Raw genomic sequence first — 16,313 nt, 5'->3', positions numbered from 1 at the left:
GTTAAGTTATTGGATTAATTGAATAAGAGTGACAAAGTAAAAAGCATTAACTAAATGAGAGGATTTTTTTTAATTTTGGAATGCACTTAAGGGGATCTTTTATAGTGTGGCTTTGAGGACTATCATGGTTGTAGGCGTGTATTGATATTATGGATGATTTCGTATATTCTTCGGCTTTAGTAGAATAGTGTTACGATGAATTTGAGGAATGTATAAGACACCATATAGTTAATAATGTTTGGGAGATGATGTCATATTCCATTACATATGATAAAAATACTGGGTATATGATATCGATGTGTCAATTACCTAACATCGAGGTGTTGTCTGCTTGACAATAAGGTATTCGCCACTTAATATTGTGATGTTGATTACTTGACATCTCGACCTTCCCACATCGATTACACATAACTAACGACAAAGTATTTATCACATCATTAATTTTTTAATAATTTATTTAAGACTCAAATTAATGAACAGAATTGACGATGAATTAGCTGAAGCTTTTACTCCGCTACTCAACAAATCTAATCCGAATTTTATAACTACGATACAAATAACCTTTCCAACCAACCACAAATACAATTGAAAGATCAAATGTATGATAGGAGCATAGAGAAACAGGAAAAATGAGAATGATGATCAACATGTCTTGGTGGCGAGACTGCATCCTCCCAATCGGAATCCACAGCAGTCTCAACCATCATCAACCCCACAGCGTTCGTTGTATCCCACTCTTTCTTTCATGTGGCCTCTATTGCTTCTCCATCCCTGCAATGAGACACCCCTCTTTCTTCTGTCAGGTCACAGGCGATGAGGATTGCCACCTAATTTGTGCTGCAAGCAAGCCCTGCAAAATCCTACCAGTAGTCGGAGTAACACAGAATAATAGCTCATGCTGAGTGCATGCTTTGAGTACTTTTAGTAGGCAGAGAGAGACCAACAAGGATTAGAGGCTGTGAATGAAGCCATCATCCCAACATCATCATCATGTGTGTTCGTGGAGTGAATGTCTTTGATGACAATTAATGTGAAGTGACTTTTTTATGATGATCGGAGATATTTCATGTATCGATTTATAATGGGAAGACTCCATAGATATTCCAAATGCTAAATCAAATTCTATATTTAATTATACATAAATGTATGATAGGAGCAGAGACTAATGATAAAATCAGGTTTTATATAATGTATTATTTTTCACTTATATGGTTTCTAAATGTTAAAAAATTGATCTTATAGTTAATCCTAAATCAAAATTCCTAATTAGCCCCAATATCTAATTAGAGAATAGAATATTTAATTACCTATAGATTAACATAATAAACTTGCTCAATATAATATTATAATTCCCTGCCCGCCCTTCAAACATTTGAATTTAAATCATTTGCCCGTTGCCATCCAATCCTTCTCTTCGATCTTTACCTTTTTGTACCACCACCAGTCACAGTATCTTTTTCTCTGCAAAAGAGGAGGAAAGCTGTGGATTTTGCCTTTCCCAACTCCTCCCTCAGCCTTGAGATGCAGGAAACCTGCAGCTGTTCTTTTAATGTTGCTCGATTGGCTCCATCGGAAGCAAAGAGGAGGAGGGAGGAGATCGACCAATGCCATGACAAGCAGCAGAATGAATGTGTGCTTGTGGCACCCAACGATGCCCACAAACACATGTCATCGACTTGTAAATCGAAGCTGTAGATCTACTGTCATCCTGTCTGCATCACTGCAAGCTGGCGACATAGAATCAATCCCTTCTCTGTGTGTGCCATTTTGCGGAACCGCATGCAAACTTGTGATCAGGGGTTGAAGTGAACCCAAAGTTAGAGCAATGTATGTGTGCGTGATGAATGATCCAACAGTGAAGCTTTAGATAAATCGCTGGCTGGGCCATGGCTGTCTGTCTGTTGACTGTGTTCTTTCCATGGTGGTTTACCTGCTGGCTATTATGCACCACTCGAGGATGTCCCTTGCAAGGAATCTCATCTCCTCTGTGAACAAAAGCTTCTTCACCAGTGCTTCTTCGTCTTCTTTTTGTGCCCTGTGCCAATCATATCTAATGGATCCATCATCTCTAATCCTCATATTTTGCATCTGATCTTATCAATCAACATCAGGAAACACAAAAGTCAGAACTCTTGGGCTGTTGCAGCCTAACTTGGCCACAACCTTAAAGCTCATAGCTTAAGGTAACCAAATCCAATGCATTCAGTGCATCATTCATTATCCAAGTGGCATCAAATACAAAATCCTCTTTCCAGCCTCTGTCTCTGTGACTCTGTGGACTCTGTTGTCTCTAAACCCAACTCGCCCACTGTTCAAGGAATTAATTAGCACCAAAAAAGAGCAGTTCTCGAGGAGCCTTCCCAACCTTCAAATCTACTTCTTTTGTTCCTTTCCATGGCCCCCTCTCCCGTTCTTTCCATTCTTCCCCAATAGCCTCCCATGGCCAGCCAAGAAAGGGAAGAACAGAATATATAACGAGCAAGTTATGATTCCCACGTCCCACCGCTTCAAATCCTTCCTTCAATCCAACTCCTCCTCAAAAATAATCCCCCCCGCCCCCCTCCCCTCCCTTCTCTCAGATCCGTCCCTTTCTCCAAGCTGGAGGAGGTGAATTAGAAGTGCCTAGAAATCCAATCTGCTTCCGGTCATTGTTCTAAAGATTCGATTTTTGGCTTGCCATTGCTCTCGAAAATCCAATCCTTGTTACTTATTTTCTTTTTAATTCTGGAATTTGTATTTGGCCCACCCCCCACATCCTCCTCTTCGGCTTCCATAATACCGAGCCATGGCTGAAGTGCTCCGGTCCCCATCGCATTTCCCTTCGTCTCCAAGACGCGCCCTTTCTTGCGACCCGAATGATGGCTCCATTGGGCTTTTAAGCCCTTCCAACAGCTGCGGAGAGGGCGAGGAGGAGGAGGGGAGGCGTGGTGGTGCTGGTGGCGCCTCAGAGAGGAAGAGGGGAAGGAGTCGAAGGGGAGGAGGAGGAGCCGAGGTCGATCCCGTAGGGGAAGAAGAGGAGGAGGAAGAGGAAGAGGAACAACAACAGCTGTCTGTGTTGGCGTTGCTGCTGACGGTGTTCCGGAAGTCGCTGCTGGGGTGCAAGACGGAAGGCGCCGGCGACGAGGACTTCGGCTCGATGGATATCGGGTGGCCCACCGACGTGCGGCACGTCGCCCACGTCACCTTCGACCGCTTCCACGGATTCCTCGGGCTGCCCGTGGAGTTCGAGCCGGAGGTTCCCCGCAGAGCCCCCAGCGCAAGGTCTGCTCTTTCCTTGTTCTTCTGCTGAGATTGTGCTTCTTTTCTTGGCCCAAAAAAAATGCGACCTTTTGGTTGTTTTCTTGCGTTATGAACAATTTATGAGCTTTAGAAATAGTTAGCAACTTTCCTACTGTTGTAGAATAATACATGTGGAAATTTGCTTTGATCTGCTGCTCTTTTCTTTTTTATAGGAAGATCTTTAGATCATCATAATTTAAATTGGGTCTTTGTCTCCAAAGAAAATAATTGCTTTTATTGTGTTATGAACAACTATACTATGCTTTGGGGTTGAGAACATCTCCCGTTGTCAGAAGTAGGAAGACATTTGGACGCCAGTATCTTGGGGTAATTCTCAAGTGGGTATGAAATATATAGGATCCAATGAAGTTATTTTGACTTTATGTCTGATTACTATGTTGATGATCAACAATATTATGCTCTCTGTTCATCACTTCATCTACAAATCTACATGCTTTTACTAATCTGATGCCATAGAAACACGAGCACCAGTTTTGTTTCTCATCACCTATCAGTCATACCTATCGGTCATTTGGTAGGTTCATTGTTTGGATTACGAGCTCTCTTGTAACTTCTTTGCATACTATTTTGGTCCATCATTGTCAGTTCCAGCTTTCAACTTTTGTAACCTAGTTCAAGATTCTTTTATCACCGTTCTTGGGTTAAGTCTTCACCTTTTGTGACCGTTCACCAGGAAATTTCAGCTCCTCTTAGTCATTTGCTCCAAGAAGAACTAACGATTTCTTCTTGAATTAATTTCTATATTTTCACACTGACTTGTTCATCCAGAAAGCTATGATGTCATATCGCTTACGTCTATGACCATATCTGATGTTAGTCTATCTTCAAATGTGATCTTTCTGAATTAAAAATTGTGTACCCATAAACAAACATCTGTTGACGGTAAGAACTACAAATATCCCTTGAACATATAGGAAACAAAAGAATCTACAAGTTCATATACTTCAACTATGTGATGAACCTATCTAGTAAGAGCATCGAAATATCGACACTACTCCAAGTGAAAAGTTACTGTTTAATTGGTCATGTCAGGTTGTTGCTGATTCATACCATCATGCCATTTGCATGTGTTGTGAAGATGTCAAAACTGGTTGAAAGAACTTAGCCCCATTGATCTTTGTACAAGTCACATGATAAGTCACCCAGATTGAATGTATGACAACGAAGCATCTGTTGACAAAACCTGAAAAACTCATTCGAATAAACTCCTGTTTGTGGTGCATCTCATTCGAATAAAATCCTGTTTAAAGAACTATGATGGCAACACTCTATATTTTGTAATCCATGTCAATTTCAGTCGTGTGTCACATGCACTGAGAGCCGTTTGTGGTGCATGTTATCTGATATTATTGGTGTTCACAATTTAAACATAGAAAGAAATAATGGTGTGAATTACAACTCATCATGTAATTTCTCTTTCGTCCTTAATATTTATGTGATTAATAATATAGAGAAAAGGTGGATCAAATTTTTTGTTGATCATTTGTACTTTGGCGCATCTTTCATTCTGTTGTGTGGAGTATGATTATGGATCCATGTACAGTCCAAACCTAAAATGATGATCACGTTGCAAAACACATGCAACACACCGAGTTCAGAGGGCAAGTGTTTGAACCATAATGGGTCCTGTGGATGCATATAAATTACGAAGGGATTAAGACTGTCCGACATCATTATGTTTCAAAGGAAAATCCTAAGATCTTACATGTATTAGGGATTTGTCACAGGAATGGTTGAAAGTAATTCGTTCCTCGGAACTTTAAGAGACATCCATAAAGAATTTTAGCTCATAATATTGTTGTTGTTCAAGGTTCTACGAGTTTGAATATTTCTATTGTCCCCTTGAATATTTCTGTTCATGTGTTTATCCTTGCTTCTTATTCTTGTCGTCATGTTAGCTATTGTCCATTCTCTATAACAAGGTAACTCAATCCATGAATTCTACTGCAGTGCAACTGTCTTTGGTGTTTCTACTGAATCTATGCAGTGTTCATATGATGCTAGAGGCAATAGTGTTCCAACCATCCTTTTGCTGATGCAAAGACGTCTTTATGAGCAAGGCGGCCTTCGGGTATAATTGCTTATTCTAATTAGTCATTGTAATACTTCTCTGAGCCTGAAACTTGATCTCAATGAAACTATGCAGTCAGAAGGAATTTTCAGAATCAACGCTGATAATAGCCAAGAGGAATATGTCAGAGACCAGCTAAACAATGGAATAGTGCCCGAGGGTATTGATGTGCATTGTCTGGCAGGTCTAATAAAGGTATACCTACAAACTTTCCCTATGCCTTTCCTACTCAACCATTGCATGGTCTCTCTGTGCTGCATACGTTGCATTGTTGTCTACTTGCTAATCTGATGCAAGTTTTGAAAAGACAAAAATACATCTGATCTGATTTTTTATAGATCTAGAGGCAACATCATTTTGTTTAAAAATGAAATAGCGGCAAAAGTCGTCCTTGCTAGTTCAATTGACGTTTTCTGTATCACTATATCATTCCTTCTTTCTGATAGATACTTGATTTTGGATTAACAAATATACGTCGCGAACATGCTTTTCCAAATAAACTGATCTTCCTCAAAATTTCATATTGCTTAATTCCACATTTTCTTTTCTCTGTTGCTTCTGTAGGCCTGGTTTAGAGAACTTCCTACTGGAGTGCTCGACACTCTTTCAGCAGAGCAGGTGATGCAGTGCCAAACAGAAGAGGATTGTGCTCGGCTTGCTAGGTTGCTGCCTACAACAGAGGCTGCTCTATTGGATTGGGCTATCAATTTGATGGCCGATGTTGTCCAAGAAGAACAAGAAAACAAGATGAATGCACGCAATATTGCCACGGTGTTTGCTCCAAACATGACTCAGGTAATTAATGGTAAATGCATTTTTTTTTCAGAAAAAAGAAAAATCTATTGAGATCTCATAGCTCTACCAAATGACTTTTGCAAGTCATTTTGGAGAGTTCAAGACAAGTCTGGAGGAATGGTAAATGCATTTCACTTTCAACCACTTGTTCTTTCAGTTGCTTTAGAGCCCAAGTAGCAGGATTCCCCCCTTTCCCTACTTTTCGTGATTGCTTTTCATGCGCAAAACATATTTTCTGCTTCCCACAGGCTGCAAACTGAAACTTGTACATTTGTTTATCATAATTCTAGATGGCAGATCCTTTGACAGCGTTGATGTATGCGGTGCAAGTGATGAATTTTCTTCGGATGCTGATCTTGAAGACACTAAAAGACAGACAAGAACCCACTTTAGAGGATGCTTCGGTTTCTAATACAGATCCATCTGATGACAATGGTCATGACAGCCCTCAGATTCATCTTGCGACCGGTCGTGATGAAGCAACTGAGCAAGTACATGTCACCCATGAACCTGTTCTGGATAGTCTCGCTCGAATTCCTGAAGAAAAATCTGCAGAAGATGAGGCAGCCGATAGTCCTCAGCCGTCACACGACGATACTGCCTCTCGAGGAGCTGCATTGCATCCGACTACCGAAAACTCTGCAGAGAATTCAGCACCATCTGGTGGTTCTTCATCTAGAGGCCAGGAGTTCGCTGCTAACGATCACAATTCAGTTCATTCAAACTGTCGTAGGAAGAAGACAGGCCGGTTGAATAGCCAGAATCACAGGAAAGGGAGAAAGGCAAAGGCACAGACTGCCAGCCGAGCTTCCTTGCCAGCTGAGAAGTCAAAGGTGGAGCGTATCGTGAGTCGTATCGACTCAAAGGTCGAGCGTGTCGAGGCATGGCGGTGAAGCCGTTCTTTCCTCTTCTTTTCGTTGTCTAACTTGTATGTGATGGTAGGCTTTGGGCATTGTTGATTTGCTATGGATGTTTGTGTTTGTATTTGGGGGATCTGCTGATAACTTGGAAGTTTGATTGCAAAGAGACAAGACTTTGTGTATGATTTCAAGCATATTGGATTATGACTTAGCCTTGAATCAAACAACATGACCACATCTACAGTTGCTTGGAGTAATTGTCGTGGCTGATGCATGAACAGAAATCATGTGACAAAGGAGGGGGTAATGACAAAATGCATATACATCCTCTCTCTCTCTCTCTCTCTCTCTCTCTCTCTCTCTATATATATATATATATATATATATATATATATATATATATATAATTTAAATTTTAGAGGGATATGGAATATAGATATAATATTAACATTTGGAGGGGAAAATATGCTAATTTTAAAATATATGCTATAAACAATAGGAGAAATTTTTTTTGCCTTTTATTTTTATTTAAAATTCTGATCACTGGAAGATTAATGAACATTTGATGGCATGTCCCTGACCGTCCGATCGCAGAAGTGGATCATATCAGTTTTGAGGGGTGTGTAGGAATAACATAAATTGGTTTAGGCTTTTTTGATAAATTGCGTACTGGAATATTCCAAGCCTCGAAAGATATTTACGCCCCGGTTTACTAAACCGCTCGAGAGTAGCGGTTCGTCGGCTGGCCCGGTTTACTCCATCCTTATCCATTCCGGTTTGTTCTCGTATAAATTGGACTCCCTCTCGTGGGTCCTCTTAGCTTCTGGTCTGTCGTCTGTGCTCGCGAAGCAGGTCGTCCATGGCAATGAGATCCGCCACCGCCCGCGTCCCTCGGTTGTGGAGGCCGGCGATGGAGAAGCTGGCTCGGAGGAGCCGTCGTTTCTTTAGCGACGACAGGGGTCGGATCCTCAGCGAGGAGGAGCGAGCTGCCGAGAACGTCTACATCCAGGTGAGTGGCCCTTGCTGCTGTCTCGGTAGCCTTTGTCGGAGCCTTCTTGGTCTTGATCGGGGGATGTGTTCGTGTGGCCTGACTGGGCTGGTTTTGTGCGTAGAAAATGGAGAGGGAGCGGATGGAGAAGCTGAGGCGAAAGGCGGAGAAGGAGAGGCTCGAAGCCGAGAAGGCCAAGTCCGAGAAAGTAAGCAAAATTTTGGGCTTCCTTTCTGCTTTATTTTGTAGCTATCGTTCTCTAGTTAAGTTGATCAGCGTCATATTTCTATCATATGGATCGTAGGTAAGCCTTAAGCAGCTAATCTGTGCTCTCTGTTTGGAAAATTTGAGGATTTGGCTTTCTGATAGCTTCCAGGATTGTGAAAATGATGTTTTTCTTAGAGATTTAGGGCTTCCATACTTCTTCAACAAGAAAAAGGTCGGGTTTTGTGTCTGGGGATGTGGTTGCTATCAAAGAGGTTTGAGGTTTATGATGATTGCAACAACTTAACAAAAGCATATTTTGAGTTGGAAAAAGGCGAAAAACTGGAATAAGGGAGGGGATGCTATGGAGTACATCGGAACATGGTAAATTGGGTGGACTTCGAACTTGGTTTCTAGTCAAACATGTCACTCAAAGGGAACACTCTTTATATGTGATAGAACTGTAATAACTGTACCGTCTAGTTTTGGACACCATCTCAACACTTCGGCTCATAATAGTGTGTAGTTAAGCTCCTGCAACATTCTACAACAATAAACAAGGGGAAAGCTTTAAGGGGTCACATCACATCATTGATTTTTCTGGAGATGATATATCTAAATTTGTCATAGAGATCATGCTGTCCGTTGTTGTTGAATTCAGTGATATCCTCTTTATGTAATTTAAGTTGAAGAAAAAAAAAAAAGATTATTTTGTCATTTTTGACCAATTAAGCATCTTCCTTTTATGGATATTTTAATCTCTTTCTTAGATCAGTTTCTTTGGGAGGAATTGAAGAGGAGCCTTCAAAGAAGGATTTATGTCACAGTGTCCAGCCTTGTTATTAATGTTGTTGTGTGCAAGTCTATTGTTAAATCTAACCCATTCATGCTACTTGTAGGCCATACAAATTCAGAGCATATGACTTACATGCAACAGTCAAGATCAGAGGAAAATAACATTGTAAAGAAATCTTGATACCAGAAGATTACGAGATGGCTAAGCTATATAAATCAGTCTTTAGGTCTTCTGTGCCATAGAAATCAGAAAATAGCTACGAAACAAGGGCTTGTCATCCGAAGTGGTGTGACCGGGGAACCAGTAAGATGCTTTTGATACAGAATCTAGTTCTTTTTATTTTTCCCTTGATCATGTTGCATTTGAGGAAGGAAAGTGTTTTTAGGTTGGTAGTTGTATTACCCTTTTAAAATCCACTTTAATTTTACAAAAAATACACCTGCTAAGATGGCAATATCAATGAAGAACACTAGTGTTGATTTTGAAGCAAAAACTGCAGGAATTGTGGTTATGTAATAATGACATTGCAAACTCTTTGTAGTTTGGTATTTACCTCTTACAGTTGGGTATAATAATCTTGGTTGTACTATTAGATTCTATTTATCGGCAAATCATTTACTTTGGTTCCTTCATGTGTATATATAGTTTCAGCAAAACTAAAAAACTAAATCTTAATTTGGAGTGATTGAATTTGAGATAGAGCTTTCGAGCTTTTTGACGTGGTAACAACTAATTAAAGTAATGTTCTTTTAGATTGATGATTTTGTTGCTTAATAATGCAGAGAGGGCTAAATATCAATACTTCCTTTCATGCCTTCATTTCATCTTTGTGTTCCTGCAGAGATCCGAGGAACCTCACAAAGGCTGACACGGATATGCTCTCTCCTTCCTACCGCAACTCTTCGCCTGTGTACATACTGTGGTCTTGGATAAATGTATGCGTGCTTAAATAAGATGAAGATGAAGTGGCATGTAGACTCTTTTCTTGTGGACCTCTGACATTAATCTGTACACATCCTGTAGATTTAACGTGTAATAACGTGGAGTTGATGCTGGAGGTATCGACTTCAGCAGCTTCGATGTTTATCAAGTGAATGCGAATGCAATGGCCTCTTGGGTTATATCTCACTAGCATCCAAAGATTCATCTTGTTGGCTTCAAACAGTTCGTTCTGCATCAAATAACGAGTTAATTATATATTATTTTCTGTAATTAGTCAGTATTTTAATTTTTATATTTTTAAAAGTTATATTTATAAAAATAAAATATATAATATATTTTTTTCATGTCATTGACTCATTGATTCTGTTGATAAAAATATATATGATTAAATATTTTATTTTCATAAAGAAACTTTAATATAATTTTTAAAAATATAAAAATATAAATGTTAAATATAATTAATTGTATGAATATTTTATAATTAGTCTTTGAATAGTTTTGAATATTATTTTGAATTTAAAAAAAATATATTTTAATCATGCACAGCACTCATTATGTTCTCTATTTTTAGAAAATAAAAGAGAACTAAAACAAAATCTAAATTAGAGTCGAATTGAAAGGCAAAAGGCAAAGCAATTATGTTGACAGATCACCTTGAAAATATAAATTTGACACATTAATTCGTGGCATGTTTTGGTCAACATATACAGTAGGGAATAGAAATTAATATCTCTTTGCTCGCTAAATTGATATATATATATATATATATATATGATCATTAAAATTATTTAAACAGTAAATGCTGGTACATTTATATAGTTATGTAACTCAATTGAATTATTGTCATACTGTTGTCACAACAAATATGGCCATATCATTTATATAACAATAAGAAAATAATGTTTTTGCATTTCTGAATTATGCAGGGGCTGCATTGTAAATATGCCCAAAAAGGCTTCGCCTTTTATTATATCCTCCATTATCCTGTCTCTTCTCGTCGTCCTTCGCTCCGTCTTCGGCCATGGAAGCCGTCTCCTTCTCGGCTTCCCCTTACCGCCATCTCTCCCTGTGCGCGCCATCTCTCCACTGTAGTGGAGCCTTTTGCGGCGCGAGGGTCGCTGGAAGGCCAAACCTTTCCTCCAATTCCTCTACTTCCTGGACCGGCTCGACCCTCTACCTCGGATCTTCCCGCAGGACTCTATTTACCGTAAGCTTTCCCCAAGTCCGAATTCGTGATACTGTTCCTTTCTTTCTTCGTCTTCATCTGCGTGACAGTGTCATGGTCACAATATTTCTTAATCTCAGAGGGAACTTTGGGGTTGGATCAATTCAAAATCTGAACACGTTAGTAGAGGGAGATGTTTCACGGTGAGGGCAGAGATGTTTGGGCAGCTGACGACTGGCCTCGAGACGGCCTGGAACAAGCTTAGGGGTGTAGGTCTGCAAATCCATCCTCGCTTCTCTTCTTGGCTGCTTCCCCTTGCTTTAGATTCTTGATTTTGGTCACCGTTTACAGCATTTTCTTGAATCTGTTGTCAACAATATTTGGCAGATGTTTTGACGAAGGAGAACATAGCCGAACCAATGAGGGATATCAGGCGGGCTCTCCTGGAAGCGGATGTGAGTCGATGGCAACAACTTCAAGCAGAGGAGAGAGAACTCTTCTCTCATTTGATTGTATGACCTGATAACATACTGTTGTGTAGGTAAGCTTGCCGGTAGTGAGAAGGTTTGTGCAGTCTGTTAGCGACCAGGCTGTTGGTGCGGGCTTGATTCGAGGAGTGAGACCTGATCAACAGTTGGTGAAGGTAGCAATGAGTATGAAGCATTTGTCTTATAGAATTATACAGGTTCTCTTGTACCATCTACCATCACGATGTGTATCTGATGCAGATTGTGCATGATGAACTCGTGAAACTGATGGGTGGAGAAGTGTCTGAACTGGTATTTGCAAAGTCTGGTCCGACGGTGATGTTACTAGCTGGTCTTCAAGGTGTCGGAAAGACTACTGTTTCTGCGAAGCTTGCTTTCTACTTGAAGAAATTGGTGCAATTTGAGGACCCTCTTGTTCTCCTTATTTTGTTTGGGTAAAATCTGCATGTCCTATTGATGCTAATTGAAAAGCACAGTTTTCAGGGTAAGAGCTGCATGTTGGTTGCTGCAGATGTTTACCGGCCTGCAGCTGTTGACCAACTTAAGATTTTGGGAGAGAAGGTAACCTACAACTTCTGGGTATAGTTTGCTTGTCTGAGAATAATATTTCTGGTGGTCTTGTTCATCGAGTCTGTACAAGCGTGAGTAGGGCCTGAGAATGTTGTATTCTGGTAAAATTTTTTGGTTCCTCTAGCCACTAGCAGAAAAGACCACTCTTTAAATTTAACTATGATTTACCTAGTGGTGGTAGTGTCCACAAAATCTTCTGAAGTAAAGAGGTTTTTCTCTTAAACTTAACTATTTGATTTCTACTATCTTCGTAATTTAACCTATTTCCTGAACAACTTTTGTTCTTATTTCGAAGTAGCTATTTGTTTGTAGGAATCTTGAAATCTTCATCTTGAAAAACTATAGTATTAGATTTTTGTGCTAATCTTGGACATTTCATTCGTGAGCTTGCATGTTTGATTTATTTTTTCCATTTACTAATTTCTCTTGTGACATAACTAGGATCTACTGTCCTCTACTGTCATCTCCTTTATAATAAACAGTGAGCCTGTGCAGGTGGGTGTCCCTGTTTATGCAGAAGGCACAAATGTAAAACCTTCGGAAATAGCTAAGCACGGTCTTGAAGAGGCTAGGAAGAAGTCAATTGATGTGGTTATAGTGGATACTGCTGGAAGACTTCAGGTCTCATGACATCTTTATTTGTGATTGCTTTTTTTTTTGGGTGTTTCTAGTAAATGTAATTATATATCTTTTTTATTTATGATAAGAAAGGAACCAAGGGGAGTTATGAGTATAATTTTGGTGTTGAAAAGAAAATTGGTATGATGAAAGATCTTTAATTTGAGGAGCATGATGATTTGCAAGAACCCTGTATAATTAGTAAAAGCAAACCTGAAGGAGAATGATAAATACACCCACCTTGAATCCTCAAAAATATATTATTGAAAAAATAACACAGCTAACTTAGGCACCATTTCCAAATAAATTTAGTCAAAACTTGTTGTCTTCATTTCAACTATTTAGAACTGTGACTTCACCACTCTTACATGCAACTACATCCTCATGTATCTTTCATATACAGAAAATTCAGAAGTTAACATGATATTCTTATATAACTGTTTGTCTTCATGATAAATTGTACTTTAGCTAAATTCTTTATTCAAATCAGATAGATAAAACAATGATGGATGAGTTGAAGGAAGTAAAGCAGGCATTGAATCCTACCGAAGTTCTGCTTGTAGTGGATGCAATGACTGGCCAGGAAGCTGCAGGTGGGCAAAAACTAGAGTTACTCTATCTGTTAACTTCTTTGCTGCATGCTTCAGTGATTTACTGTATGTTTTAAATATTGTTGAAGACCAATAAAACAAGTGTGCTTAGTAATGACTGTTTAATTGGGTAGCTTAATATGACTAGTTTGTATGAACTAGCTGCTTGCTATGATGATAAATTAGGAGGCCTGTTTACTAGATTGTGTTTCCTTTGTCTTGCCTACGTCTGTTTCCTTATCAACTCTTCTTTGCAGCCTTGGTCACAACATTCAATATTGAGATTGGTATTACTGGTGCAATACTGACAAAGTTGGATGGTGATTCTAGAGGTGGAGCAGCTTTGAGTGTTAGAGAGGTTTGACTTCTTAACATATTCTTGGGAAAGACTTTACCTTTTGGTTTGATGAGGTCATCTCATCTTTCAGTTTGAAACAGCTTTCTCTACATTTTTTGCTTAATAAATAGTGGTGCTATGGGCATCAGAAAGTTCTATGGAAATATTGAACTTTTACTTTCATAGGAAGGAGGACTCAGACAATTTTAGATCTTACTTTTTTAAAAATTAAACCATACATTTAGATGCTAGAATGTCTGAATTTATTGTATAACTAGTTTTAACTTAATATGGCATGATGACCACTTTTTTCTTTCTTCTTGGGATGTGTAATGACCTTTTTAAAATAATCTCATCATAATTCATTCATGCATGTTGTGGACCATCTTTAGCTCTTATATAGCACTTTCTTTTGGCCGTTGCAGGTATCAGGAAGGCCTATTAAGCTTGTAGGACGAGGGGAGCGTATGGAAGATCTTGAACCTTTCTATCCTGATCGCATGGCAGGCCGCATATTAGGGATGGGTGATGTTCTTTCATTTGTGGAGAAGGCACAAGAAGTAGTAAGTATTTGTTATCTTCCAAAAATTTCCTTATCATGTGCATTTCTAAATAGTGAAAAAATCTTGCTAGTAGATGCGACAAGAAGATGCTGAGGAATTACAAAAGAAGATCATGAGCGCAAAATTTGACTTCAATGACTTTTTAAAACAAACACGTGCTGTTGCACAGATGGGTTCTGTGAGCCGTGTCATCGGAATGATTCCAGGCATGGGGAAGGTATGCATGTTTAACTTCATAATGACTGAGTTTCCATTTGCTTCCTTAACTGAATTACATTTATGATTGGAGATGAAGCTACAAGAGGTCACTAAGAAATAATGGCCATTACTTTGTGTAAAAAAATCTTAAATTTTTGTATAAACTCTTTTGTGGTGGATGATAAAACTGCAACTAACTTCCATGTCTCCTGTTTCAAAAAGGTTACTCCATCTCAAATTCGTGAAGCAGAGAAAAATCTGAAGATCATGGAGTCAATGATTAATGTGATGACCCCAGGTAGATATTTTCAGTGAGACTAGTGATAATTCTGATTGTTTTCACGCCTTCATCTCTAACACCTATTATTTCACACCCAAAATCCTAAACCATGAACTTATAATTTAACACACAGAGGAACGGGAAAAGCCAGAGCTGCTAGCTGAGTCACCAGCTAGAAGGAAGAGAATTGCTACTGAGTCTGGAAAGACAGAGCAGCAGGTCTTTCTCGCATAGAGCTTCTGAACTCAGTTTTAATTAAAGATATTTAATGTTTTTTGCATTCTAAAGGGCATTGCATTATAAAATTTTACTGGGGTAATTTATAGAGCTTTCTGGTGCTTAGGTGAGTCAACTTGTTGCTCAACTATTCCAAATGCGTGTTCGAATGAAGAACTTATTGGGGGTCATGCAAGGAGGATCCATCCCAGCATTGAGCAACCTAGAGGAGTCACTGAAAGCAGAGCAAAAGGTACCTCTCACTGCCCTCTTGGAAGAAACTCATTGACAGATCCTCTAGACTGATTGATTTCCTAATGGTCATTGCCTTTTAGTAGTCTGTGTGATGCAGTAGAATGAAACCCCCCACTTATCAGATGAGTTGAACAATCTCCTAACACTACGGATGTTCCATAACAAGCTTTAAGTCCTTATTACTAGTAATTATGCCTTAAGAATGATCGATCAGAAAAACTTTCTAAATAAAATGCAAAAAGAGTTTTGCCATAAAAAAAACCTCTAACATGAGCATTGAGTAATCATCCCTATGTATGAAGATTTAATTTTCAGAAGCAATTTGGGTGCCTTCTGTGACCTGATATTTTTCACATGAAACCTGTTGCAAGTGTAAAAAATTTAGAGAGAACACCTAGGAAATAGCATATATATTACCATACTAGGAGGAAAAGTAGTGCATTGAGACCCTGATCTCCAAAATGGTGGAACTTGTTAACATAAATCTTGATGATTTTTAGTATGCAATGATCTGTTGCGGCCTATTATGTATGCGATGACCGGCTTCCTTGTTATTTTCTCTAACAGGCACCTCCTGGCACTGCACGGAGGAGGAGACGATCGGAGCCGAGGAAACAGTTTGCAGACTCGGCATCAGCAAGACCCAGCCCTCGTGGATTCGGAAGCAAGAACTGAGAGTTCTACCCTTCATGTGGAACCTTGCAGCCTTTCCCATGGCTCTTTCCATTTCTGCAGGTTGACCTTCTAAACCTTCTGTGCTGTGGGAAGTCAAATCTGAGAATGTCATCTCCGAACTCAAGTGTTATTTTTTTCTTCTTGCGACTTCATAAACGATACATATAGCTGCTCAATCTGTAATGAGATTTATCTACCTTAATTGTTTCTAGAATAGTTTCTTTCTTTTAGATGAGAACATATGGTTCGATGAAGGAAATCTTCCCAAGCCAACTTCTGATCCATCAACTGTTCTTCCGAAACCTGCTCAACCTAAACAGTGAGTCATGTTGGGATAGCCCAAGCATAACCGGGGTTGTATAGGCTTAGTTCTGGTTCAACCCTGGTTCAATCTAAATCAAA

At 39.2% G+C, this 16,313-nt stretch overlaps 3 protein-coding genes across 4 annotated transcripts; all 3 read left to right on the top strand.

The window, feature by feature from the left end:
• The first annotated feature begins 2,208 nt into the window (after positions 1 to 2,208).
• On the top strand, positions 2,209 to 7,253 carry LOC135651939 (rho GTPase-activating protein 5-like). Its single transcript, XM_065172587.1, has 5 exons — positions 2,209 to 3,261; positions 5,251 to 5,371; positions 5,447 to 5,566; positions 5,936 to 6,166; positions 6,457 to 7,253. Exons 1-5 carry the CDS (start codon positions 2,786 to 2,788, stop codon positions 7,057 to 7,059), a joined length of 1,551 nt encoding a protein of 516 aa, XP_065028659.1. The 5' UTR covers positions 2,209 to 2,785; the 3' UTR covers positions 7,060 to 7,253.
• A 581-nt stretch (positions 7,254 to 7,834) lies between these two features.
• On the top strand, positions 7,835 to 10,135 carry LOC135650939 (uncharacterized protein At2g27730, mitochondrial-like). Of its 2 annotated transcripts, none has more exons than XM_065170659.1 (3): positions 7,835 to 8,035; positions 8,139 to 8,222; positions 9,118 to 9,840. In XM_065170659.1, exons 1-3 carry the CDS (start codon positions 7,886 to 7,888, stop codon positions 9,139 to 9,141), a joined length of 258 nt encoding a protein of 85 aa, XP_065026731.1. In that variant the 5' UTR covers positions 7,835 to 7,885; the 3' UTR covers positions 9,142 to 9,840. The 2 variants fall into 2 exon arrangements, with proteins under 2 accessions (XP_065026731.1, XP_065026730.1); XM_065170658.1 differs by lacking the exon at positions 9,118 to 9,840 and adding an exon at positions 9,856 to 10,135 and having other exon boundaries at positions 7,838 to 8,035.
• Positions 10,136 to 10,937: 802 nt separating this feature from the next.
• On the top strand, positions 10,938 to 16,141 carry LOC135651938 (signal recognition particle subunit SRP54, chloroplastic-like). Its single transcript, XM_065172585.1, has 15 exons — positions 10,938 to 11,163; positions 11,262 to 11,394; positions 11,509 to 11,576; positions 11,663 to 11,764; positions 11,850 to 12,002; positions 12,093 to 12,170; positions 12,675 to 12,800; positions 13,288 to 13,390; positions 13,645 to 13,745; positions 14,150 to 14,287; positions 14,361 to 14,504; positions 14,708 to 14,783; positions 14,899 to 14,984; positions 15,109 to 15,234; positions 15,804 to 16,141. Exons 1-15 carry the CDS (start codon positions 10,978 to 10,980, stop codon positions 15,909 to 15,911), a joined length of 1,728 nt encoding a protein of 575 aa, XP_065028657.1. The 5' UTR covers positions 10,938 to 10,977; the 3' UTR covers positions 15,912 to 16,141.
• The last annotated feature ends 172 nt before the right edge of the window (positions 16,142 to 16,313 follow it).

Source organism: Musa acuminata, chromosome BXJ3-10, assembly GCF_036884655.1.
Source record: "Musa acuminata AAA Group cultivar baxijiao chromosome BXJ3-10, Cavendish_Baxijiao_AAA, whole genome shotgun sequence".
Taxonomy (NCBI): domain Eukaryota; kingdom Viridiplantae; phylum Streptophyta; class Magnoliopsida; order Zingiberales; family Musaceae; genus Musa; species Musa acuminata.
Note: the sequence above shows the minus strand (reverse complement) of the source record. Positions and strands in the feature narration are given on the sequence as shown.

Coding starts and splice junctions, on each gene's coding strand:
- LOC135651938 (XM_065172585.1), top strand. CDS start 10,978: ATGGAAGCCGTCTCCTTCTCGGCTTCCCCTTACCGCCATCTCTCCCTG. Junction 11,395..11,508: donor GAACAAGCTTAGGGGTGTAG/GTCTGCAAATCC, acceptor AATATTTGGCAG/ATGTTTTGACGAAGGAGAAC. Junction 14,288..14,360: donor TGGAGAAGGCACAAGAAGTA/GTAAGTATTTGT, acceptor TCTTGCTAGTAG/ATGCGACAAGAAGATGCTGA.
- LOC135650939 (XM_065170658.1), top strand. CDS start 7,886: ATGGCAATGAGATCCGCCACCGCCCGCGTCCCTCGGTTGTGGAGGCCG. Junction 8,036..8,138: donor CCGAGAACGTCTACATCCAG/GTGAGTGGCCCT, acceptor TTTTGTGCGTAG/AAAATGGAGAGGGAGCGGAT. Junction 8,223..9,855: donor AGAAGGCCAAGTCCGAGAAA/GTAAGCAAAATT, acceptor GTGTTCCTGCAG/AGATCCGAGGAACCTCACAA.
- LOC135651939 (XM_065172587.1), top strand. CDS start 2,786: ATGGCTGAAGTGCTCCGGTCCCCATCGCATTTCCCTTCGTCTCCAAGA. Junction 3,262..5,250: donor CGCAGAGCCCCCAGCGCAAG/GTCTGCTCTTTC, acceptor ATTCTACTGCAG/TGCAACTGTCTTTGGTGTTT. Junction 5,567..5,935: donor GTCTGGCAGGTCTAATAAAG/GTATACCTACAA, acceptor TTGCTTCTGTAG/GCCTGGTTTAGAGAACTTCC.